This window comes from Cervus canadensis, chromosome 31, assembly GCF_019320065.1.
Source record: "Cervus canadensis isolate Bull #8, Minnesota chromosome 31, ASM1932006v1, whole genome shotgun sequence".
In the NCBI taxonomy this organism is placed as follows: Eukaryota; Metazoa; Chordata; class Mammalia; order Artiodactyla; family Cervidae; genus Cervus; species Cervus canadensis.
Window position 1 is genome coordinate 36,500,940 of NC_057416.1, and position 24,439 is coordinate 36,525,378.

Below are 24,439 nucleotides of genomic sequence, written 5' to 3' on the forward strand. Positions count from 1 at the left end.
ACAGATGTCTGTGGCAGTTGGGTGGATTCTGAAGTTCTGTGATATCTGTTTTTGCACATTGTCTGAGGATTTGTGCTAAACTCTGCTCTCCTCACTTGGCCTTTTTTCTTTAACTGCTTTTCCCATTTTAGGTTTTTTTTTTTTTTTCATCAAACCCCTTTACTTTAAAGCTCATTATATCTCTAAATGAGAAATTTTCTCTGACTTGGTATTTTCTTGTCCTGTCATTTCCTGTTTTCCTCTCACCATCATGTTTTATCTCCTCAGGGCTTTTAGGGATTTTTATTCAGATGGAATAATGTTTCAAGTCCTGGAAGAACTTGCACCCAAGGCCAAGGCTAAGATGTCAATGCATGCCATAGCCATACTGTCTTTCTGTTAATATTTTTTCTGATTATGAAATTTATTAAATGTTCGATAAAGAAATTCTTTAAAGTTTTAAGAATGGTTTCAGGATTCCTGTATCCCGGAGGTAATTAATATTTTTGAATATTTTCTTCTAGTCCTTTTTATCTGTCCATGAAGCTAAATGATCTGACCTCTGTAATCCCTGTCCCTGCCTGCTTCCTACAAAAGCAGAAGCAAAGCGCACGTAAACAGTATGCTGAAACTAAAGATCTTCTGTAATTCCTGGTGGGGAGCAGGGGACTGTGAGTGTGGAGCAGACGACAGGGGACCCAAGTAAACACTGCTCTGTGATTCTGGAGAAGTGGACACGCGTGAACGGAGGAGCCGATGAAATAGAGTGAGGGGGGAAGGGTGTTACCTGCACAATACCCTGGGAGGTGCTCTGTTAGGAGACAGAGGTGGCGGTGTGGGCCCCTGCAGGTAACAGGAAATGGCCCAGACCAGCCCACAGCGGAAGACAAGTCAGAACCGCTGGAAAAGATGTGAAGCAGATCTCCCTTCTGCCAGATCCACTTACACAGAGTCTGTCTGTTAAACCTGCTGCAGCAGCGGGGAGGGACGTTCAAGGATGGAGTCCCCATGGCAGGCTTCCGGGGTGCCTCTTGGAAGCTGACTGCCACTCACCCCTCTGAGCCATCTCTGGCGTTTAATCCACCCCTATGGAATATTACTTGGTGTTCTTTTATTTACTGGATCTGAAACAGGTAAAAGTTTGTGAAATGGAAAGAGAAGAATTTGTTCTGCTTTTATTTATGTGTAAAAAAATCGTCAAGGCAATCCATATGAAAAGAAAGCAAAAGAATTAATTTTAAAAAATCTTTTAAATTCAGTCACAATGGTTGTTGTTGTTTAGTCACTGTTGTGTCCAACTCTTTTGCGACCCCATGGACTGTAGCCCACCAGGCTCCTCTGTCCATGGGATTCTCCAGGCAAGAATACTGGAATGGGTTGCCATTTCCTTCTCCAGGGGATCTTTCCAACCCAGGGATCGAGCCCATGTCTCCTGCATTTCAGGGAGATTCTTTACCACTGAACCACCAGGAAAGCCTAGTCCTAACGGTAAGAATTCATTAAATCCAGTTTGTGGCTGCTTCAGAGAAAAAGGTAAAAGAAAGTATATAAATAACTAATATACAAAGACTTAAAGTAGATAATAGATCAAGTATATTTAATGCTGGCTTCCTTTCTGTAATTCTGCTTTGTTTTTTTTTTTAAATTGGAGTAAAATATGTTTGGCTCAAAAGCGCAAAACATCATTACTGTGAAAATAAAAGCACAGTCAGAATGTTGAGGCCACAGTTGTGATGTGCGACCCTCAGTCTGGCAGTTGCTAAACTAGGTTCTATGTTCTTATCACAAGTTCCCCTTACTCCTGTTCTGGAGTGTTTTTAAAGATTTTTTTTTTTTTTAATGTCTCCTTATAAAAGGTAAGTCTGTTGTAAATGGACAACATGGGGTGAAATGCTTACTCTCTGAAGAATAGTAGGGAGAAAATGTTTCCTTTGGTGACTTGTAGCTCAGTTGGTAAAGAATCTGTCTGCAATACAGGAGACCCTGGTTTGATTCCTGGGTTGGGAAGATCCCCTGGAGAAGGGAAAGGTTACCCACTCCAGTATTCCAGCCTGGAGAATTCCATGGACTGTATAGTCCTTGGGGTCGCAAAGAGTCGGATATGACTGAGCGGCTTTCACTTTCTATTGTTATGGTTTTAAATTCATTATTGGAGATGAATTAAGAAAAAAAAAAATCCTAGATCTTAGGACTCCTTTTTAAAAATGCCTGATTTCAGTGCTATTGGCTAACTTTCATTTTCTTTTCTAACTAACAGCATTTTGTTCACATTTGAAGACCCTCAGATTTTCTAGGTCCAGAGGTCTGAATTTATTTACTTAAAATTTTTTTAAATTTATTTTTTGGCCATACCTCACAGCATGTGAGATCAGTTCTTGGATCAGGGATCAGACCCGTGCCCCCTGCAGTAGAAGCACAATCTTAACCACTGGACCACCATGGAAGTCTCTGAATTTTGTTGTTAGCAGAAGGTGCATCTTTGTTTGGCCTCATCGGTTTGGAGTCTGGAGGGAGATGTGTGCCTGGGGCTGGCCCCCCAGCCGCGTCCTGGGGAAGGTGAAGATGGTTGTGTTTACACACTGTCTGCACCCAACTCAGAAGCAAGAGATGTTACCTGAGGGCCTTTCTTTTGATTTCTACAGTTCTCATTCTGTACAAGATCACAGTAGCTGTTTTAAAACTATGTGTTTTTAAGCCATTGACTCAAATCGGATGAAGAATAGTTGCTATAACTAGAATGGTTTGTTAGAAAGGTTCATCTGATCATGCCACTCCTCTGGTTAAACCCATCAGCCTATGACTTGCCTCAACACATAGACAGTAAGTGTAAACTCTTCATCAAGGCCTACGAGGCTCCCAAGGTCTGGCCCCCGCGTCCTGCCCTGCTTGTCCCCTGCCAGCTTTTCCCTCGGTGCCCAGGCAGGGTCCCAGCCCTGTCATTGGTGGTGAACACCCCAGCTCCGGCTCTTGCTGCCCCTTGGTGCCACGCCTGGGCCGTTCTCCTTTCGCTCTCCTCCTCTGTAGTCCAGGGCTGCCCCCGTCGTGCCCGGCATCTGCGCCACAGCAGTGCCTGGAAAGTTGAAAGCCACTTCCCGCACCCCTTCCGCCACGCCGTCAGACACACAGTTGAAAGCTACCACGTGTCCTTGGGCCACATAGAGGCCGCGTCCATTTGGGCCGACTGTTGTCTCTGCTGGGGTCCCATTTCTCTGTGGCTTCCGTGACAGACGTCCGTGTGCATTTCCGAGGCAGGGTGCGGGCGTGCAGGTTGTGTTAGAGGCCAGGTGCTTCTGGAGGCCTCCGCATCCTGGCCGTGGGCTCCCCATCCTAGTCGTGGGGGGCCGGTGGCTCCTGCAGCCATCCACTTCTGCACTACAGCCTTGGGAGACTTTTCCAGCAGCCTTTGGCAATCTGTAAACTATTTAACTGTCTGATAAATCAGTTTTGAACTGGTTAAGCAGGTCGGGTTCTCCCTGCTGATACTCTGACCCGCATTGGTGCCCTGTCTCCCCTCCTAGCCAGCCCTTCCCCACCCCCTCACCCCACCCCCTGCCGTCTCCCTGCTGTAGTTCTTCATAACACATCAAACGACCCAAACAACATAACAACCCAAAGTGGTGAATGTTCTTGCTCATTCTCTTGTGGGCTGTTTGCTTCACTAAAGTTGAGGTTCTCTGGGAGTAGATGCTTTGTATTTTTACGGCCGTGCCCTGTCAGACCTAGAACAGTGCCTGTACCTAGTAGGGTCTTAGTACATATTCATAGAATGAGCTTATGCCCTGCTCAAGCTTAAGGGTAGCTGCCTAGAGAAATGAGATGGACGCTGAAGACTGACTGCCTGGGGTCCAGTGGAAGAACGGGGCCATCAGGAAGCGGTACTTGTCACGTGCTGTGGAGAGCAGCCAGGCCGACTGTAAGCACTGAGGCAGGGCATTGACGCCTGTGTCCAGAAACACTTCCGAGTGGTTTTCCTTTTAAACATTTTGTTATATTTAACATCTAAGACTAAGGCTAAATAGTCTCTAGAAATAAGTGGCATTTTAAAATTACTGTCATTTTACAAGTTAGGTAATTGAGAATTTATAGCATGCTTAAAAAGCGTCTGCCTGCAATGCAGGAGAACTGGGTTTGATCCCTGGGTCAGGAAGATCCCATGGAAAAGGAAATGGCAACCCACTCCAGTATTCTTGCCTGGAAAATTCCATGGACGGAGGAGCCTGGTGGGCTTCAGTCCATGGGGTCGCAAAGAGTTGGACATGACTGAGCGACTTCACTTTCACTTTCACTTTACCTTTCTTGAACAATATGAATTAGAGTGATTCAAAGAATAACAAATTATTATTTTTCCTTAAAGTGTTAGAATTTGTAGATGGACGGTAAACACATATATGAATACATTAATAAAATAAATGTCTTAAATTGAGTTTTTTAGATCTGATTAAACCAGTGCTTTCCAAGTGACAGGTCAATATCCATTATTAATAATTCATTAAATTGATCTAGTGCTTTGTGGCTAGCATTTATTTTATTAAAGTAAAATAGAAAAAGCTGTACTCTACATAGGACAGGTAGGTAGTATTTCCTGAAACTTTCATTTTTAGATACATGGAAAGTGAAGTAAAAGTCGCTCAGTCATGTCTGATTCTTTGTGACCCCATGGACTATATAGTACATGGAATTCTCCAGGCCAGACTGGAGTGGGTAGCCTTTCCCTTCTCCAGGGGGTCTTCCCAATCCAGGGATTGAACCCCGGTCTCCGACATTGCAGGCAGATTATTTACCAGCTGAGTCACAAGGGAAACCCTTTAGATACTTGTGTGTATCTTAAATGTACTGGATCTTGGTGAAAATGTTATTTCTTGCTGAAGATTGGAGTAAAAACTTGAAAAACATAGAGACACAACTGGATGATCTGCAACTCACTAGTCATGTCTCTACCCAGTAGTGCTGCTAAGGCTGAAAGTTAGAATTTTGTCTGTGGAGAGACCTAATGTATTGTTTTTTATAACCCTGGGCCTAGAGCCAATGCCTGAAACCATGTCAGGCACCCCTGTAGTCCACTCTAAGAGAAAATATTTACTTAATGAAAAACACTGCTGCTGCTACTGCTAAGTCGCTTTAGTTGTGTCCGACTCGTCCATAGACGGCAGTCCACCAGGCTTCCCCGTCCCTGGGATTCTCCAGGCAAGAACACTGGAGTGGGTTGCCATGTCCTTCTCCAATGCATGAGAGTGAAAAGTGAAAGTGAAGTCACTCAGTTGTGTCCAACTCTTCGAGACCCCATGGACTGCAGCCTACCAGGCTCCTCCATCCATGGGATTTTCCAGGCAAGAGTACTGGAGTGGGTTGCCACTCCATTGCTTTCTCCAGTGAAAAACACTAAACATTACAAATAAACCCACTGCATTTGAAGAAAATGCACCTTGACAAACTGATGTGTATATACTTTTAAATGCCTCAGAATTTATTGTGCTCTATTTGGAAGACTTTTTTTTTTTTGGCATCTTTCTACAACAAAGGACTTCACTCTCATGGTGATGACATTAGTGCACATATATTCGATTAACTGGACAGCAATATCAGTGATCAGCTGTACTCTACTGATAATCATTATGATTCTCTTTTGTCCTGTGTAGAGGTTCTTTGCGATATGCTAGGTTTTCACTGTGGTCCTCACATCGGGGCTTACTAAAATAGATTACTGTACGTGGATTTAAAATTTATAGGAAGCTGAAGGAACCTTGTTGTGTTATTGAAATTATTTATGCCAACTCAAGATCTATGCCATGTCCTCTGACCTAAATCTCTTTTTAGTTCAGTGTTTAAGGTGAAATGTATTGAATGATTTTATGAAATCGTAGAACTTGAACCACAGTGGAGGATCGTTGCCGCACGACGCTCTGGTCGTTTCTGCTGTACGACAGAGGGAATGCTTTACGGATAATATATCCCCTCTTTCCTTGGATTTCCTTCCCGTTTACGTCACCGCAGAGCTGAGCCCAGTCCCCTGTGCTGTGCAGCAGGTTCTCGCTGGTCTCCTGTTGTGGACATGGTGGTGTGTATACTGTATCCACAGTGGTGTCGATCCCAACTGCCCAATCCACCCCCCCAACCTCCTGTCTCCCTTGGTGTCCATACATTTGTCCTCTGTATCTGTGACTTTCTTTCTGCTCTGAAAATACATTCATCTGTACCATTTTTCTGGACTCCGCATATAAGCAATATTACCTTTTTCTCTTTCTGACTGACTTCACTTTTGTGACAGTCTCTAGGTCTGCCCACATCTTTGCAAATGCCACAAGTTTGTTCCTTTTTATGGCTGAGTAATAGTCCATCATATATATGTGCCATAACTTCTTTACCTGTCCCTCTGGTGATGGACACTCAGGTCCTGGCTGTTGTGAACAGCGCTGCTGTGAGCATTGAGAGCATGTGTCTTTTTTGAGTTATGTTTTTCTCCAGGCAGCTGCCCAGGAGTGGAATTTTCTGGGTCATATGGTAAATCTTCACATGTCAATATATATTTCAATCGGATGTTAAAGCTTGCACTGTACTTCATTATATATGCTATAAGTCATTTAACTTATAAGTTGGGATTTTTACCTTTCTTTCTAATTAATGTCTAAAATTTGTACTTTAAGGATAGTTTTATTCTTGTCTGTCATATATACTGCTTGTATTTTTCTAGCTTGCCTTTTAACTTTATATGTATTATTTTTTAAAAATTTCAGCTGTTAAATATTAAGCCAGACAGAGATATGATGAATGATATACTGTACAAAAGTAGAATAGGGTACAGAGGAAATAATGGAAGCAGCAGAATGGAGGTGGAACCTCAGAGAGAGCAGGGAAGCATGATGAGATGCTCTGATTTTCCTTTACACTTCATATTAAGGTTTCCCACTGCTGAAGTTCATCTTCCTGTAACTGATCCTCTCATAAAGAGTAATTCTGCATTTACAGCCTAGGAAGAGAAAAAAAAATGATCAGAATAAAGCAAACATCAGGACTTCCCTGACGGTCCAGTGGCTAAAACTCTGAGTTCCCAGGGCAGGGTGTGTGGGTTCAATTTCTGGTCAGGAAACAAGATCCCACATGCCATAACTAAGACCCAGTGCAGTAAAAGAAATAATTTTTTTTTTTTTAAATAAAGCAAGCAATCTTTGTTTCAGTGGCAGTAAAGTCAGTGTTTGAAGAGAAGACAGGAATGTATCTGTTTTCAGCTGGGAAGCAGCATTTTGGTACATGATGCTTTGCTTTTTGCTTTTTCACCGTTTTGGCATCTTTATTTTAGATCTTATCTGCCAGGAAGTTCCTTTTTGGTGAATCAGCTGCTTTTTGAAGTCATTGCCACAGTTTTAAGAACAGACCAGTGATGTTGCAGTGTTTTCAGGGTTAAAAGCACTTTAATTAATATGAAATTCATTGTCAATATCCTTCAGGCCAAATTCTGAAAATGATTGCTTTGATTCAGTTGAATTCTTTTCCATTCATGTAGTTTTCAAATGCGCAAGGTTCACTTACTAATTTTTAGGCTTAGTGTTATATATTCTTATTAGAAACACACTCTGTTGGTTTACTTTTTATATTTAAAAGACCCCTGAAGATTAGCAACTGACCTTTTAGAAGCAGCAGCCATTGTACTGTAGTCACCTGACCTTCTCTGGAAGTCACTGCATGTTGTTTATTTTAACCAAGAATTCTGCTTCCAAGGGAATTCTCTACGTGGGAGTCTATTTTCTGTGGGTGACTATTTCCACCAACAAAAATGGCACATAAATTGTATTATTAGAGGTTTGCTTTAAACTTTTCCTTGAAGTGTATGTGTTTGATCCCCTCTGAGTTCAGATATTCTAGTGATAATGAAGAATTGCAGGAAAACAGTTTTGATTTCAGTCTCTTGAAAGTCTGATGAAGCACCTTCCCCGCCAGTGGTCTGTGTAACCGCAGGGTCCTTCACATGCTGGTCAGGGAGCATCGCTCTCTCTGCCAGGCCGCAGAATGTGCACAGAGCAATCTCTGCCTTGGTCCATTCTTCAAGGGAGAGACCCTGTAACCAGGGGAACCGTGAGGGTGCTCAAGCCCTGTGGTGGCATTGTCTTCTGATTGGTGCCGTCCTAGCAGCAGAGAATTAAAGGACACTTCACCCAGCTCTTGACACTGGCAAATGCTAGAGTTTCTCCAGCTAGGATTTCTCCTACTTCCTATCCTCAGAAAAACACCAAAATCAAGACAATCTCAGAAAAGAAAGACATTTTCCGAGAACATGAAGATTGCCCTGGCAAGCAGTGCATGAAACACTAAAGGGCCTCTTGTAAAGAGTCCCGCCTAAGGTGTAGGTGTACACCTTAACATTTTACGTGATTTCCATCTTGTAAGTCTGAGAACAACCCATACGTAGGTTGCATGCATATCCATACATGTGCACATAAAATTTCTCTATTTTGTAGAATTGAAAACTGAAGCTTAGATGGTCTAAGTAGCCGGAGGTTCCCCCAGACAGTAGGTGGCACGACCCCTCTCCATCTTTCATCACTGCTGTACTCTGGCCTCAGGATAGTTTATTGAACTCTCTAGGTCACGTTTGGAAATTACTGGGGAGAATATGGATCAGAGAAGGAGACTTACTAGCAGTTCCATCTTTTTCCGGATGATTGTCACCAGGTAGAAAAAGCGATTGGTTACAGGCTGGTTGTCTCAGCATCCCCTGCAGATGGATGAGTGACAGATAGCGCGGTGCCTGGTAGAGGTGCGCGCCGCGAAGGGTACTGAAGGTCAGCCTCAGAACTCCGGGAAACCCCCTGCCTCGGGGAATAAAATGCTAAACCTAACGGGATCTTAAAGAGTTTGTTTGTTTTTGCTTTTATTTTCAGCTCTTTCATATAATTTTCATACAACTTGTAGGCAAAAAAGTCTCACACACCATAAACGGTCCTATGAACATTGTATTTCACATCAAAGACGTTTTCGTGGTGGTTTTTTGGCCAGATAAAAAAAGATTGAGGTGAAATATCATTTATAAGTTTCTACTTTGTAAGTAGATTTTTTTACACCCTTGGGAAAGCTGTTGGCTATGCTATTATAAAAGGTCTTACAGTTGGTGAATAATTCCCTTGTTGTAGAAAAACACAAAAAAATGGCTTGCAAATAGAATTTACAGCAAGTAAATTCCAATATGTTTAAAATGATATACACATCAATCTGTCAAGGTGCATTTTCTTCAAATGCCCTGGGCTTATTTGGTAGTGTATAGTGTGCTTGGCTTCTTTCCTGTTTATGTCCTTGTTTTGGTGTTGTGATATAATTATTTAACTTTTGGCCTGTTTTCCTCTTAAATAAAAATGAAACTGCTGCTTCTGCATCGTATTATGTATCTAGTCTGTTTTTGTGTTTGTTTTTTGGTGAGGAAATGAGACTTCAACCATTCTTGTTTTATGAAATGAAGCTTCTTTAAGTCTTTATGCTCCAGTGTTCAAGTAATTTGTGAACAGGTAACTATGGCTGATGATAAAATTACAGGCCTGGAGGCTCTTATTCCGTCCGGCAGGACTCAGGGGACTGAGTGACCACGCTGTACTTCTGCTGCTGGTTGGCTCCCAGAGCACATTGCTGATTTTCTCAAGTGTTGCAGAAAGGTTTAAGATGACGCATGTGGCATATAGCCTCTAGGCAGTGTTCACACTGTTTATGTGGTGTTTTCTATCTTTAAAGTCTTGATGCGAAATAAAACACCATCCTCTAGAAACTACTCCATGTTTCCTATTATTAATATAAATGTATACTCTTTTGATGCCTCATTCATGAGAATATAAAATAGGCATACTTCTAACAGCGTATAATGAATTCTTGGATTTTAGGTGCCTTTTATATCTAATTAAATGCTTAAATTAAGAAAACGGTTTCCAAAGGGAAAGACGGATAGTTGCTGCATTGTATCTTTTTTTTTAAGAAGCTATATTATGTTTAATGTTAATAGGAAGCCCAGAAAGATGGTGGTTGATTTCAGGTCCCATTTCTCTAATTCTTGGCCTAGGAAAATGAGGCAAATTTGACTCAAGCAAGATTCCATCAAGAAGCTTCACAATATTACAAGTTTCCAGAAATTTGGTTGTTAATTAACTGCCTGCAGGGAAAATTTTATTCTTGGGAAGAAGTCTGAAAAGTTAACCATTTGCCAGTGGACTTAGCAAAGAAAGGAAAGAATTAAAGCAAAATCTATAGCTTGATTTTTAAGGTCTTATAATTTTGTTCAATCTGTAGTACTGGGAAGAACTTTGATTTAAATAATGGAAATAATATAAAGTGACACATATTGCTTTTTCCCCGTCTTACTATACACCCACTCTGTATCTCAGTATGCTTACCCAAAAATTTATAATTAATTTACCTTTTACACCATTTGAATTCCTTTCATTTTTCTCCTATCATCATATGTTGAGCAGTAGTCTTGACACTACCTGAAATCTTTACCAGGAATTACAAACATCTCAACATTTTCTGAGGAAACTCTGATTCATATAGAGTAATTGACCCAGTAAGTAGAAGATTTAGTCAGTTTACTACCTACAAAGCTACGATTTTTACCACATACTGTGAATTGTCACCAGGGAAGTAAGCTCAAGAACCAAGTGTTGGGTCGTCTTTCTTGATGGTAAATACGCTTGTCAGTCTGAGCGGGCTGCAGTTGCTGTAGTAAATGATCCCACGTTGTATCGTGGCTCAAACACGGGTGAGGTGGATTTCTTGCCTGTCCAGTTGTGGAGGCAGACATGCCCGGTGAGCAGGTTGCTTCCTTCTCTGCAGGAAGGCTGTCCATTCCAGCCTTCCTCATCTCCAGAGACGTCTTCGTTGTTGTGTGTCTTGCTTGTGAAAGGAGGGCAGGGGTTCTGAAGGACCCGCAGGTGGCACGGGTTCCGCCACTCACACTTTGATGCCAGGTGGGGCTGGGAACAGTCTTTGCAAGATGTCTTCCCAACAGCAACCCTGTCCCTGGGGAAGAAGAGGGGCTTGGGTTGATGAAAGGATGTCTTTGCTGTTCCCGATAATCTTTTTATCCATTTCCTGATGAGCCTGTTTGAGTGAGGTTTTTGGCGGGGAAGGGTGGTGGGCATGGGGATCTTCAGAAGCTCACAGATGCCTTGGCTTTAATATAGACTTGCTGTCTTCATTAATGGTAATTTAAAATTTCAGTATTTCTGCATATTTTCCAGAAAGAGAAAGTGCTATTTTTTTTTATTAAAACTTATATACTGTTCTTGTTCTCACATATAAGAATCTATATAAAACCTTTCAACTCTAATGAAACAGGAAGGTGAGTTAGAAATCAGTACATCCACTTCTGATAAAGAAGGCACATGGTATGCCATCTGGGATGATGCTTTTATGGTATATAGAGGTATTAGTCTCGTGCTGCGTTGTAACAAATTATCCTAATTCCAGTGTCTTAAGACAACACAGATGTAAACTCCGCTTCTGTCGTTACGTGTCCTCTGACTCTGACCTCCTACATCTCTCATGTAAGAACGCTTGTCTGTGCCTACCAGGATAATCCAGGCCAGTCTCCCCACCTCAAGATCCTTAATGTAATCACACGTTCAAAGTCCCTTTTGCTGTGTAAGCTAATGTATTTACAGCGTAAATGAACATCTTCTAATCCAGGGATTAGGATGGGAACTTTGGAGACCAATATTTAGTTTAACACTAATAGATAAATAACGTGCAACTTTTTCTCAGGAAGAAGCAGGACAACAAAGAAATGAATTTTGGGTTGCTTTTCAGAAGACAGCTTACTCATCAGACTCTGGCAGCTAGTCACAAAATGTTGATTCTGGAAGGAACAGTAGAGATTTCTCACTTAACACCCATCCCTCATAGGTGAGGATTGCAGGTCCCTAAAGAATGAAGACTTGCTGAAGATTATTCAGATCTCAGAAGCAGAGCTTTGGGATATTCTGAGTATTTTAATATAAAGGAAGAGAGAAGGGACCTTGTTTCTATCTTGAAACTTGAAATGCCATTTAAGAAGTTTTTTTTTTTTTTTTTTTTAAATAATACTAATACTCAGATGACAAAGCATTCCCAAGTCTACTGATGGCAAAGACATGATGTCTTAGTTTATCACGGACGCCACACCTCAATAATGTAAATAAAAGAAATATCTCCCTTGTTTAAATAGATCAACAAGGAGACAGGCTGCAGGCTTCATATTCGAGAGAAGAGTTTTCATGATGAGTCTTCCCATCAGGCACTTTTATTGCGGCCTGGAAAGGAGTGGATGGTGTTACAGAAACACTGGACGCGCTCGCCTCTCGTCGTCAGCCCTGTGTTCCCTGCCCTTCCCCCTTTGTTTGTGCTGAGCGCTCAGTATGTGGCGAGGCTGAGTGCTCCCACATAATTGGAATGCTGAAATGCTGCCAGATTTCAGAGACTTGGTACACAAAGAGGATTTTAATTTATTACAAATTTTGTCATCGATTATATGTTAAAATGATGATATTTTAGATAATGTCACGTTAAGTAAAATATATTATTAAAGTTAATTTCACCTGTTTTCTTTTTATGCATTTTAATAATGTTACTAGAAAATGGTAAATTATATTATGTGCCTTTCATTGTATTTCTATTGAACAGGACGGCCCTGAACTTTCCCATGTAACTAATGATGGTGTGACTTTAGACTGAACAGCTCCCCTTTATCCCGATCAGAATGAGTAAAAGTGGCACAGCCAGATTTTTCAGAACTCGCTCAACAAAAATAAAATATTTCTTATTTAATCTTACACTCAAAACCAGTAGACTCACTATGACTTGGTGAGTGAGTGTGATCTGTGTTACTGTAATATAGTAAAACCTTGGTGATTCTGGGGGGGGATTACAGTTAGGACTTGACTCAAAGAATGCTTCAAAAGAAACACACATCTCTTTGCTTCTAGGAATGTATAAAAATACAAGCTAAGCTCAGGACACACAGAGTAATGATAAAAACATAATTTCTAGGAAACTCAGTAGATTCAGCCGTGACTTCAATTCCTGATTTCAGCTGAATGACTTTAGGCAATTCAGCTAACCTCTCTGAAACCCATCTCTACAGTGAGATAGACAGTATCTATCTAATAGGACTTATCCTAAGGATTATACACGATGGTAGAAGTGAAGTGAGGGCCCAGGTCAGGATCCCTGGGCAGCAAACTCTGAGTCAAATATTAACTCGTGGGAGGTTTAGTGGGGAGTAACCTGCAGATCATGCCAGGGAGGGGTAGGCAGCACTGTGGAAGAGAGAGGGAAAGAAGCTGGGCTCTGATGCAATCGCTGTGGAGGCCTCTCTTGACCTTCGCGGAGGCCTGAAGTGGAGAAGTGGCCCTGCGGACAGCAGGCGGCTCTCCTCAGCTCTGGGCAGCTTTCAGAGGGGCCGACCGCCAAGGCCGACATGTCCTTCCTTCCTGAGGGGCCAGCGGGACGGTCCAGCACAGCGTCCACCTGGGCTGTTTGCCCTTTCCCTCACAATAGGAAGATATGCTGTTGTGCTATACAATGTTATCATAATTAATTTAGCCATTTGAGTGGTTTCCCGTGCTCTCCTGTTACAAGCAATGGCAGATTTCGAACTCATCTCCTGGAGCATATATATATACATACAAGAGAACTGCCAGGTCACACGGTGACAAATTCTACCCTGCAAGATAATGTCAGATTGTCTTTCAGGGCATTTAGATGGAGGGAGAGCAGAGCAGGGGAAATGGGACCCCAGGAAGTTTTAATGGCCCTGTTACATTCTGTTTTATGTATCAGGGATGGCGATTTGAAAGATGTTTAGTTTTTCTTATTATTAGTTTAATATTATGCATAAACATTGCTTTTGTATTATTTTGTACATCAATTAGTACTTAGTAAAAATACCCCTTAGGAGAGAATAGACAGAAGTTGCCCACTAGGTCTGAGAAATCCCTCAGGGTTTTTTCCTAAAGTATGTGAAAGAGGACTAAGAATGTGTTTTTAAGTTACTTGGCGTCTTACCCAGTTGTGTTTCTAAGCTATTAGGACGGGAGTCATGAAAGATGCTGTTCACCTCTTTCTTTGTCACCTCAGACCTGCACTTTCCTGGGGCTGTCAGATACCAACACTGTGTGTCTGCACTTCCTCTGAGAGACATTAGCTTTACTTTAGATTCTCAGCCCAGGTTGGGATCTCGGTCCCACTGTCACACTGACTCTCTTCAGCCTCTAGTTGCTGCTCTTCTTTGTAAGGAGGTGTCTTCCTTCTGCTAGAGATTTTTAGTCTTCTTGGGGTGGTTTTGTCCTTGGAGAATTTGAGAATTGCACAGCCTAGCTCTGATCCCTTTTGAATGCTGTTTGTCTTAAGATTCTGTTACATTTCCATTTATTGGTTCCTCTGACATAAAAATGTGTACTGGACTGTTTTTAACATCCCAGAGTTAGTAGCATTTTTATGGGGGGATGCTATAAATTTCTAGCACGTACTTGACCAGCACTGAAGATCCCCTGAATGAGCATGGCTACATTGAAAACCATTTCATTTATCAGAATAATTTTAATTTATTATCTAAGAAATAAAAGATTTCATCTAGAGGAGGGACCTCACTGTTTAGAGTTCTGTAGAATGTTTCCTCCAGAGACTTGGGGGGCAGTATGGTGGTGGGGACAGAGCAGATGTGGGAAGTGGAGGTGGCTTGGGAACAGCAGAGAGACGTTTAAGGCACAGGAAACATGAATGTTTTATTGGTGACCATTTACTATTTGGTGACTCTGGCTTAAATAGGAACCAGGATCTTCTTAATCTTTGTTACTGAAGCGAAGCTCCAGTTGAGCTATTTTATTGTTCATTTGGTGAAACTTGGGCAGGAGTATTTCAGATCTCAAAATTACCAAGTGTCTTAGCACTCTGGATCTAGCTTTACTCCCCAATTATCACAAATATGCCACTGATAGGTCAGATGCCGCGCTGAGCGCTCCATCTCTGTTTCTTCTCCACCATCACCGATGATGTCATTCCTTACAGCCGGGATTCTTAGCTACAGAATAAATGGAAACTGACACTGGCTAGCTGAACGCTAAGAGGAGTGTCCTGGGAAGTCATCAGGTAGCTCACAAACTGGACGGGGGGGAGGCTATTTGAGAGCATAGCGGGACGGCAGGGTCCCACCCAGGAAGGCTGCGTGCAGAGGAAATGCCAGGTGGCTTCCGTGGGAAAGGGGAGGGCAGCCGCCACTTCCGCAGCATGGATGCCCTGACCCTGTGTCTGTCACTGAGCATCAAGTGGCCGAGCTCAGGTCCCACGGCCCCTGATGCAAACTTACAGGGACCGGGACGATTGGTCCCTTCTCGGGCACACGGTGGGATTTCCCCCTTAAATAGGAAGTTGTTTTTGGTAAGTAACCTGAAATCAACAGATGGCCATTGAGTCATGTTTTCCCCATTTTTCCTTGAGATCTGGAAAATTTAAATAACTTACCCAGAGGCGCGTGTTCAGTCAGGGACAAAGCCAAGATGTGAACACAGTCTGCTCGGCCCAGAACCGCTGCTCTTTGCTGCCACTTTAGCGCTGTTAACCTCGGAGAAGCCACCACTGTGGTCTCGGCCACCCTGCAATTTGGAGGAGGCAGGGAGTGTTAAGTAGGAATCTACTGGGTTGGTTTGTTTAGTTTGTTTGTTTGTTTGTTTTTAAAGGTTGTACATTTCCAGCTGATCTGGTTCCATAGAAACCGTGCAGATGTTACTAAGGACTCTTTTGGGGGTGTGGCAATAATATAACCAGCAGTTTGGGGGAAACATGTTTGAAACAGCCCTGTATCTTCCCAACATCAAAAAGTCTGACTCTGCAAATCACTTGATACACTGTGGTGTGGATAGTCCAGCCTGTTCCTATTTTAGAATGGACCAGATTCCTAAATGTGCTCCAAGATTTTTCTAAATCCTTCAGGAGTTCACTTGAGGGTAAGCTGCGGTCACTCCAAACTCCTCCCCAGACCTTCTGTCCCTGGAAATGACCTTCTGAAGCCTTGGAGCACAGCTCTGGTCTTACAGGGATTTACATGATTCCTTTCTGTGTTACTTTTTTTCCCCTTTGATTGTAATTCCAGAAAGACCTTGCTGATCGAGAAGTTTAAAATAATATTCATGTGGTATGGGCAGTTTGGTGTACTGTTCTCTTGAGAATGAAAGGCAGCGGTGAGTTTGGAAACACCAGTAAAGACGCCTCCGAAGGAGCCCGCCCCGCCTGTGCCCCGCACCCCCTCCGCGGCCGCCCCGGGGCTGCGTGTGCTGGTGCGCCGGCCCCTCCCGAGCACCCTGCAGGCTGCATCCCTCTGTGCTGCCCGCAGTGCTCAGGGAAGCCTCCCTCCGCTCCTGACCACCAGGTCTGAACCTGTGGAGACGCAGAGTTCGTCATGGCGGCACATTACTGTTTTACATTTGCTCGTGTGATTATCTGATTATTTTTGATGACTGATTCTTTGGTTGATGTCTATCTCGGTGTAAGCCCAGTGGGAGAAGGGATCTTTCTGGTTTGGTTTAACATTGTATTGCTAGTGCCTGACATCAGAAATGAGGGAAATCATAGTGGTGAATGGACTTAAACTGGTGTTTTGTCTTTTGCGCTATAGAGCTTATAGTTACTCCTGTGTAACACCAAGCGGTGACGATTTTTGGTGAAATTAAATGTGATTTGAAATTATTAAAGACTGATAGACACTGATAAGTGACTCAGACTACTAAGTGAACTAATCAAAGAAATGGAAAATGAAAATCTGTGGGTTTGCAGGACTTGCTGATAAATGAGAGTGGGGCAGCAAAAACTGATGCTCTCTCTGTCCCCAATCATTTTGGGGTTTTTTTGGAAAAAATGCAAGTAGAGTTATGTACTATGATTGGCTTTGTTTCTTACTTAGAGAACAATTTGCCATGGTGTGAAGCTCCACAAGGGCAACGATGTCTGACCTTTTATTTCCTTCTGGACACTGTGCCTGGCCTGCCTTAGGCACTTAGGGGATATTTGTTGAATTGACACTAAATGTTATTAAGAGATTATTATGGGCAGGTTTATTGGATTGGCTTCTGGAACAGCATATTTTCTCAGCACTGACCATCGCATCGATTGGTTTACCCTCTAGTGTTGGTTCGCAGACTGGCCCCATATGAGGAGAACGAGGAGAGACTGAAGGAAGAGGCGGCCGGGCAGGCTGGTAGCGGCCGCTTTAATATGCAAGGGGACTTACCAGGCTTGTCTTGAGTGGCCGAGAGACAAGCCGATCTCTGCACCTGCCTCCAGGATCTTCAAGTTTATAAGGAGACTTACCTGAGTTCATCAGGCAGGCCGTCCAGATGGTCCCAACACCACCTGTCTCACGGCCGCGTCCTGGGGCAGCTCCTAGCATGGGAAAGGCAAGTGGAAGGCTCATTCCAAGGACCGGGGCTGGGTGAGGAGCCGCTGATCGCCCGGGTCCAGCCCCAGGGTCAGCCAGTGGACGTGTGCTTTTGATGACCTCCTCCAGCAACTAGAAGAACAGCTCTGGGGGCTCTGAACTGATACCACTTCTGTACCTGCATTTCATATGTACTTTGAGTTGGAATAAAGACCTCCATTCCAAAGATTTAGTGTGTTAGTTACACACAATAGATTTCTGCCCCGCCCCCCGCCAAAGGTCTAGTGGCTTTAAGACAAAGTGCTGTATTTCTTTTCCCTGTGATAGTTTGAAAAGGTCTGAGCTGAATGTGGCAGCTTCAGCTACACAGAATTAAGTCTTATGGACACAAGGATGCAGCTTTCCATCTTTGTTTTCCTGGGCTTCTAAATAGAAAGTGTAATAGATGACTCTTGTCTAAATGTCTTACGTGACTGGCTTTGGTTTATGAGGGATAAATAATTTTTTTTTTCAAGGTTGGAACTATTTAATGCTTACAGGGTGTTTTCTTTCCCCCCTGGCAAGAATGCTATTTAATTTTAAATGTAAGAAGTTTCTATTTAGAGACTTTTCCCCTTCCAGTTGCTTTATATGTTCACAGAACGGATGAAACTAAAGCCTGTGAATATACAGGCCAGGCTGAGGGCCGCTGGAAGGAGGCAGCTGTCCTTGAGGGTCAACAAGTCAGAGGTACCTCTGGCTGCCCATCCCCAAAGACAGCAATTGTTCATTAAGTTCGGGCGTAGTTTACATTCCAGAAAATGACTTCTGAATGAAGGAAATCTCTAGCCCCACTGCTGGACAGAACTTTTCATTTCTGTGTCCACCTGAAATGGGGAAAGGTAAGCAGCCAGCACATCTCTATGACAAGAGTTGGTGGACAAAAGGAAGGGGCTGTGAAGCCAGCTCCTCGGGCTGGGATTGCAGGACGGAGGGCCCGAGGGCAGGTCCGCCGTGTGTTCGGAGGGACGTGGTCTGTTCTGTCCGGGGGCCAGTCCGTGAGGTGTGTCTGATCTGCTGAGGTGGAGACTGGTGACTCGTGGCAGCGGGGCCCGGGCTCAGGCTCAGCCCGGTGGGGGACAGGGAGCCTGCCCGAGGCCGCCTGTGGCCAGACCGTGGGCTTCAGCCTCCGATCCTGCCTCGGAGCGCTAGAAGGCTGCCTCCTCTGCTGGGTTCAGAATTGGTCCTCAGACTGGAGGAGGATCAGCTGGAAAGCCTGGAAGAAGACGGGAGAAGTAAAGCAGGGAGTAAAGTTTTATCTAATCTATTTCTGTTTACTGTTGGAAACCATTTGTTGTGGGCAGGTACTCTCAGTGGCTAGGGTGAAATAGATACTGTTCTCCGCAGGGTTCCCTAGCTTGGTGGTCGTGTTGCTGAATGGGAAGCAATAGGACCCGAGGATGGGAGGATGCCTCGCTCCTGCCACGTAAGGGGCAGGAAGCTTCCACATGTATTCCAGAGCCAGGGCGGCCTCCTGAGCTCTGGGAGAGTTGGTTTTTCAAGCCTCCTCTGTACTTTTTCCACGAGTGGGCTGACCTCCGCTCACTTCTAGAGTCAGTCTCCTCATACTGGATTTCCCATTTCAAGGTGACCGTTTTAAGCCTTATGGCAGTGTGAAAAGATGTGTGGTTGTGGAATGTTTAGTATCAAGAAGCAGATGGCACAGGAAAAAAGCAGCTCGTGTTGGACAGAAGTCTCAGTTCTGTTAGTTATGACGCCCCAGACAGCCAACTTGATGTTTCCTGGGTCTCAGGAATCTCCATCTATAAAATGTAGAGACTGAAGGGGATCATTTCTAAGGTTCCTTCCAGCTCTCCCAGGGACATGAAGTGCACATGAATGGCCCAGAAAAGAAATCATTTATCGGCACCTTCGTGACGGTAGCACCAGCCTCTTGAAGGTGTTGGACCCTGGGACCCTGACTCCCAGATGGGCGTTCTACACTTTACTCTGTTCCGAACAGGCCAGTGTGATCTGAAGGACCCGGGAGAGCCCAGAGACCCTTTCACATCCATCACCCTGTTCAGAAAACAAGCCCAAGCCGGTTTCCTTTTGTACCTCCCGCCTCTCTTCCCTCCCCCAGCCCTTCTGGGTTGAGGACAATTGGGATGTAGAATTCTTGGCCACTTTGGCTTCTCTCCAGAGTGCATAAGTCAGCCTGCAGCCTTTTCCACTAATGTTTTCATAAAGAGGAAGGCGCATCGGCCTGATGCCAGTGTCGTCCTGTCTGTCTCATCGGAGGTCTGTAAGCCCTCGGCTCACTGACACCCTGAAGGTGCTCACCGTTGTGCTTGTGGTAGTAGAATTTCCCACTGGCCCTCCCTCGCACCCCCAGCTGTGTGCAAGCTGTATGCTGGGGCCTGGTAGGATGGGTGCTGTCTGTACCCCGGTGCCTGGTACCCAGTAGGCACAGGTGAGCGATGGATGATTGTTGTCGTTGTTTAGTTGCTTCAGTCCTGTCCGACTCTTTGAGACTCCCATGGACTGTAGCCTGACAGGCTCCTCTGTGGATGGGATTTCCCAAGCAAGGATACTGGAGTGGGTTGCCATTTCCTCCTCCAGGGGATCTTCCCGATCCAGGGATTGAACCCACATCTCCTGCACTGCAGACAGATTCTTTACCACTGAGCCACCTGGAAAACCTGAGCAATGTATTAAATGGAGTTAAATTCTCTGGGGCTGTGCCTTTTACAAGGTTTAGAGTTTTTCTGTTAACCATTAACTGAGACACTTTTTAGAAGCCTGTTAGGACTTACGTACCAAACGGTGTCTTTGGTCAGAGAAAACCTCAGAAGATTCCCAGCCTTCCAGTTAATGGGCATAATTAAATTTCTCCTACAATTTCTATTTGGTGTGAAAGTCACCTTTATTTTCTGCCAAAGCTTTTATGAAAAGCTCTTTTGTACTTTATAAACAGCTGCTGCTCTCCAGGAGGCCTGCCTCTATTTCATGGCAGGCAGGCTCCTCTGAGAGGCTGGCTGATGTCTAAAAACAGTCAAGCCTTCTCAGAGCAGGATGGTCAGGACAAGGCCAGAGTTAAATACCGAATCTAGTTGTGAACCCCGTGTGTGTGCCCAGCACCACAACTGTGGGTGATGTAACTGTGAGGGGAGGAAAAGTAGACTTGTTCAGAAAACAATTGGAAAACCACATTGTTTAAATGGTATTCAAGATGTGCTACATTAGGTGTTCACTGTGTCCTTATTTATGGAGCAAAGACTTCGAACAACATGCCCAGTCTGATGCATCTGTATGCTGGAATACTACGTAGCTCTGAATCAGGATGAGGTAGGTTTATGTGTGCTAAAGTAGAATGTTTTCTGATGACCAGAAAAGACAAAAAACAACATGTATTGTGCTTTCATCGATATCTATAGCCCATAAGAAGGAAGAGGATGCAGACACACATTCCACACGCACAGTGTACGTGGATGAATTATCTCTGAGAAGATGCATCTGAAATCGGCAACATTGCTTGCTTCTGGGCAGAGGGACGGGGAGCTAGTGTGGGAAGGAAACTTAAATTTCACTGCCTGCTGTATTTTACCTTTAGGCAAGAAATCTATTTTGCATCAGCTGTATTCATTTTTCAGAAAAAAAAAAATCATGCTGAATTTTCTTAAAATGACATGAAATACAATGGAGAAGGGAAACTTCTGTGTATTTAAGGAGTTTGTTCGACAAGTGGCCATGGAGCGCCTGCCTCTGCAGATGCTGCTGTAGACCCTGTGATGCCCGGGATGCCCTGCCGACAGGAGACGGCAGTCACGATGGGCCGTGACCGGGGTGGAGGGCGGGCTGTGTTAGGAGGGCCAGAGAAAGTCCCTTGGAAAAGGTAACGCTTGAGCTGAACCCCAAATGGTGAGAGCTGGGATCGGGGTGCAGCAAGAGCATGCGGCAGGAGGACCCCTGTGGGGACCGTTCAGAGGAGCCCCAGCCGGCGGGCACGCGTGTGCTGCGCGTGCGGGTCCCGGAGGCCGCCGTCTGCAGGGATGAGGACCCAGCCTGACTGAAGGGCTTCGTGGCGCTGGGCCGGAGCGCGGTGGGGCCCCGGGTGGGGCTGAGGGCAGGGCTCCCGCCAGCTTACGCAACGCCCCCCTTGTGTGCTGCCCTGAGGCTGCGGAGGCGGGCCTCTGTGCTCTGACCCTGTCCGCGAGGGCACTGGTGGATGTACTGGGGGTGCAGGGAGGGCAGAGGAAGGCTGTTCTCCCCAGACTCAGTGAAAGCGCCCGCCAGGCTCCTCTGTCCCCAGGATGCTCCAGGGGATCTTCCCACGGAAAGGGCCTGCTAGGTCTGAACTGCAGCCCCAGAGTGAGGGAAGGGTGTGGTCGTGGTCGGGGGTCTGCTGTCACCTCCCAAGCTGACTTCTCCCGGCTGTGAGGCGGGGGTTCCAGAGTCCCCACTAACCCGGCCCCTCATGGAGTGGTCAAGAACCAAAACGAGGTAACACTGCCCCTTAAAGCAGGAGGTGTTCAACAGGGGAGGGTGGTTACTAGGAATGAGATTACAGGAGTCATAATCCCAGCTGGGCCATCTTTGGATAAAGATGACATATTTGGGCTGAGATAGGATATTTCTGCCAAACTTCCCAGACATCAGGTTGTATTATCACAGATTCCATTCCTGTCCATGCTAGCACATGGTTTTCATTGTTTTTATGTAACCTTTCCAGTGGAGCAAAGAAAATTAAGTTCATCAGGAGGAGGCATGTTCTAACTCCTTATTATGCCGCCTGGCAGACACCCAGAGCATGTGCTGCTTCTGCATCCTGCTCTGTGTTCGCGTTTCTGACGCGTTGAAGCAGGGTCTTGTGTCTTCCACCAGTACTTTTAGACTTTTTATTTTGGCTCTGCTGCTCGTTCCTCCATGGGTTCCACCTCAGGCTTTTTTGTGTTAATCGGAGACATTGGTCTGTAGAATCATATGCTTAAGTTAGAATTTTGCATATTCTAAACAAGCGACTTTATCATCACTTTTTATATCTTGGGAACACGCTTCATAAAGTATAAAGTCACTGCAGGATGTTTTTAATTTAAAGGATTCAGTAGCTTCAGATTACCTGGGAAGAGAGGAAAGTTTACCCTAAAGTAGCCAAAAAATGATGTCATAGACTCTAACTTGGTATATCCCTGAAGGAGAGGAGAGCTCCACGATCTTCCAAAATCTGTTACCTTATTTTAGACCAGATTCTAGCAAGATTCTCTGATGTCTTTGTTTTGCGTGTAGCAGAGTCAAAGCATCACATGCTTCAGGGTTAGGAGACGGGGAGTGAGGAGGCTGGAGGGGGCGGCAGGGAGCGCTGTGGGTCCAGACAGCGCCTGCCAGGCCCACTGCCGGGGGAGGCGGCAGCCCCCGGCATGAACACTGCTCAGCCGCCTGGGGCTCCACCACATACTGGACGGAATTTGTGTCCTGAGTCATCAAAGGAAAGATCAGACTTGAGGAGGGGGATCGGTTGAGGCAGCACTGTCTTTCCAGATTGGCATTTTACAGACCGTATTAAAATGGCATCTATACTAATTTAGCACGGAGACCTCCTTTATCTGGAGGCTTCTGTAGCCGACCCTCTGTACCCCTGGGATGTCAGATAAGTGAGGTGTTGCAGTCCTGAGTGTTATACTCAAAACTTCACGTGTCAGGAATTAACATTCTCTGCTCTTCTCTTAGCTTCGGGGGTCTCTCACTCGGGGAGGGCTGCATGCATTCCTGTGCCAACAGCATTTCTAGCTCTTGGGAAGGCCTCTTGCTTCTTATTGATCAGAGTTGGCTTTATCTGTCTCACCCTAAGCCATATTTAAAGCTAACCTGTGCGAACCGATTGATTTTTTTTCTTTTTTTAAACTTTCCAGTCTGAGAGGGAGGTGGCATACCGTCTTTATTCTGGCTTTCTCGTACGGGCTGACCACATTCCTGGTTAAATGTCTGGCTGTAGTAGTAGCCTGAGCCTGTAAGAGACGTTTAATTCTTCAGAAAGCCGTGCAGTTTGAGTTACTGCTAAGCAGTGCGTGGTTTGAAAGAGGGAAGAGAGGAAAAGCAGCGTTTGCTGGGATGGCTTTGTGGCTGTCGTCCTTGTCCTCGCCTGGAACTGACTGACTGAGCCGCTTCATGCCCAGCGTATTTCTTTCTTTCTTTCTGGAAATTCATCTCTGTTACCACCCCACACCGTGCCTCACATTACTCGAGACTTTGATTTGTGGTCTCTCTATTTTGTTGCTGACATTAATGAGCTTGCTGCACAATCACAGGGAAAGAGTGTTGCTATTTGGAATGTTAATGAATTGCTCGCCTGGCCAATTGCCATTTGTTCTAGTGTGTGAATGTGAATGTGTGTGTGTGTGAGTGTGTGTAACGGGGAGAGACGAGTAGCGAGGCTGGGACTGCATTTTTTTTTTTCCTGTTCGCTGCCAGTGACGTGAGCTGTGCCTGGAACAATCAGACCTGCTGCAAACAGGGTAGTTGAAGATGCTGGGGGAGGCAGCCTGGTGTTTCTTAGGCTGAGGCGATCTCGGCGCTCCGAGCTGCTCAGGCACGACCCTGCGGAGCTCCTCCAGATTTGAGAGCCGTGCAGCAGCTGGAAAGTGCCTTGGTATTTCTCCAGACCCCTTCCCCGGGCAGCCTTCGGCATGATTGGCGTGAACAGCGTTCAGAGTGCCAGCAAGGTGCGGGTGAGGACCTCGGGCTCTGTGAAGTATTCCCGCGAGGATTCCATCCGGCGGCAATCACACCGCTCAAAGTCCATGAAAATTTCCAACTCCTCAGAGTTTTCCGCCAAGGAGACCAAGGTAAAGACACCCGCGTTCAAGCGTGCGGACGGTCGCATGTTAGGATAAGGAAAGCTGCTTCGGTCTTTGCCAGTGTCTAATGTGCCGTGACAGACTGAGAAAGTAAGGTACCTAAAATGGTTCTAGAACGATCAGGTGGGGCCAGGTGAGGGGGCAGGTGTCTGGCCTGGAGACGGGGGCGTGGGTCAGTTTGGTAAAGAGCCAGTTGGTGGAAGACGAGGGCGAAGCAGGGCTCAAAATATAAACGAGAGTGGGGAAGTGC

General features: G+C 45.0%; 1 protein-coding gene across 15 annotated transcripts in view; it reads left to right on the forward strand.

The window, feature by feature from the left end:
- PSD3 (pleckstrin and Sec7 domain containing 3) overlaps positions 1–24,439 on the forward strand; it is a 573,880-nt gene that overhangs the window by 404,321 nt on the left and 145,120 nt on the right. The window contains exon 12 of one of the 15 annotated variants that reach the window (XM_043454550.1): positions 17,105–24,004. The exons of the other annotated variants lie outside the window; for them this stretch is intronic. Coding sequence (XP_043310485.1) covers positions 17,105–17,152 — 48 coding nt within the window. The 3' untranslated portion in view covers positions 17,153–24,004. Of the gene's footprint in view, positions 1–17,104; positions 24,005–24,439 lie in introns of those variants that run through there. 15 annotated transcript variants of the gene reach the window in all.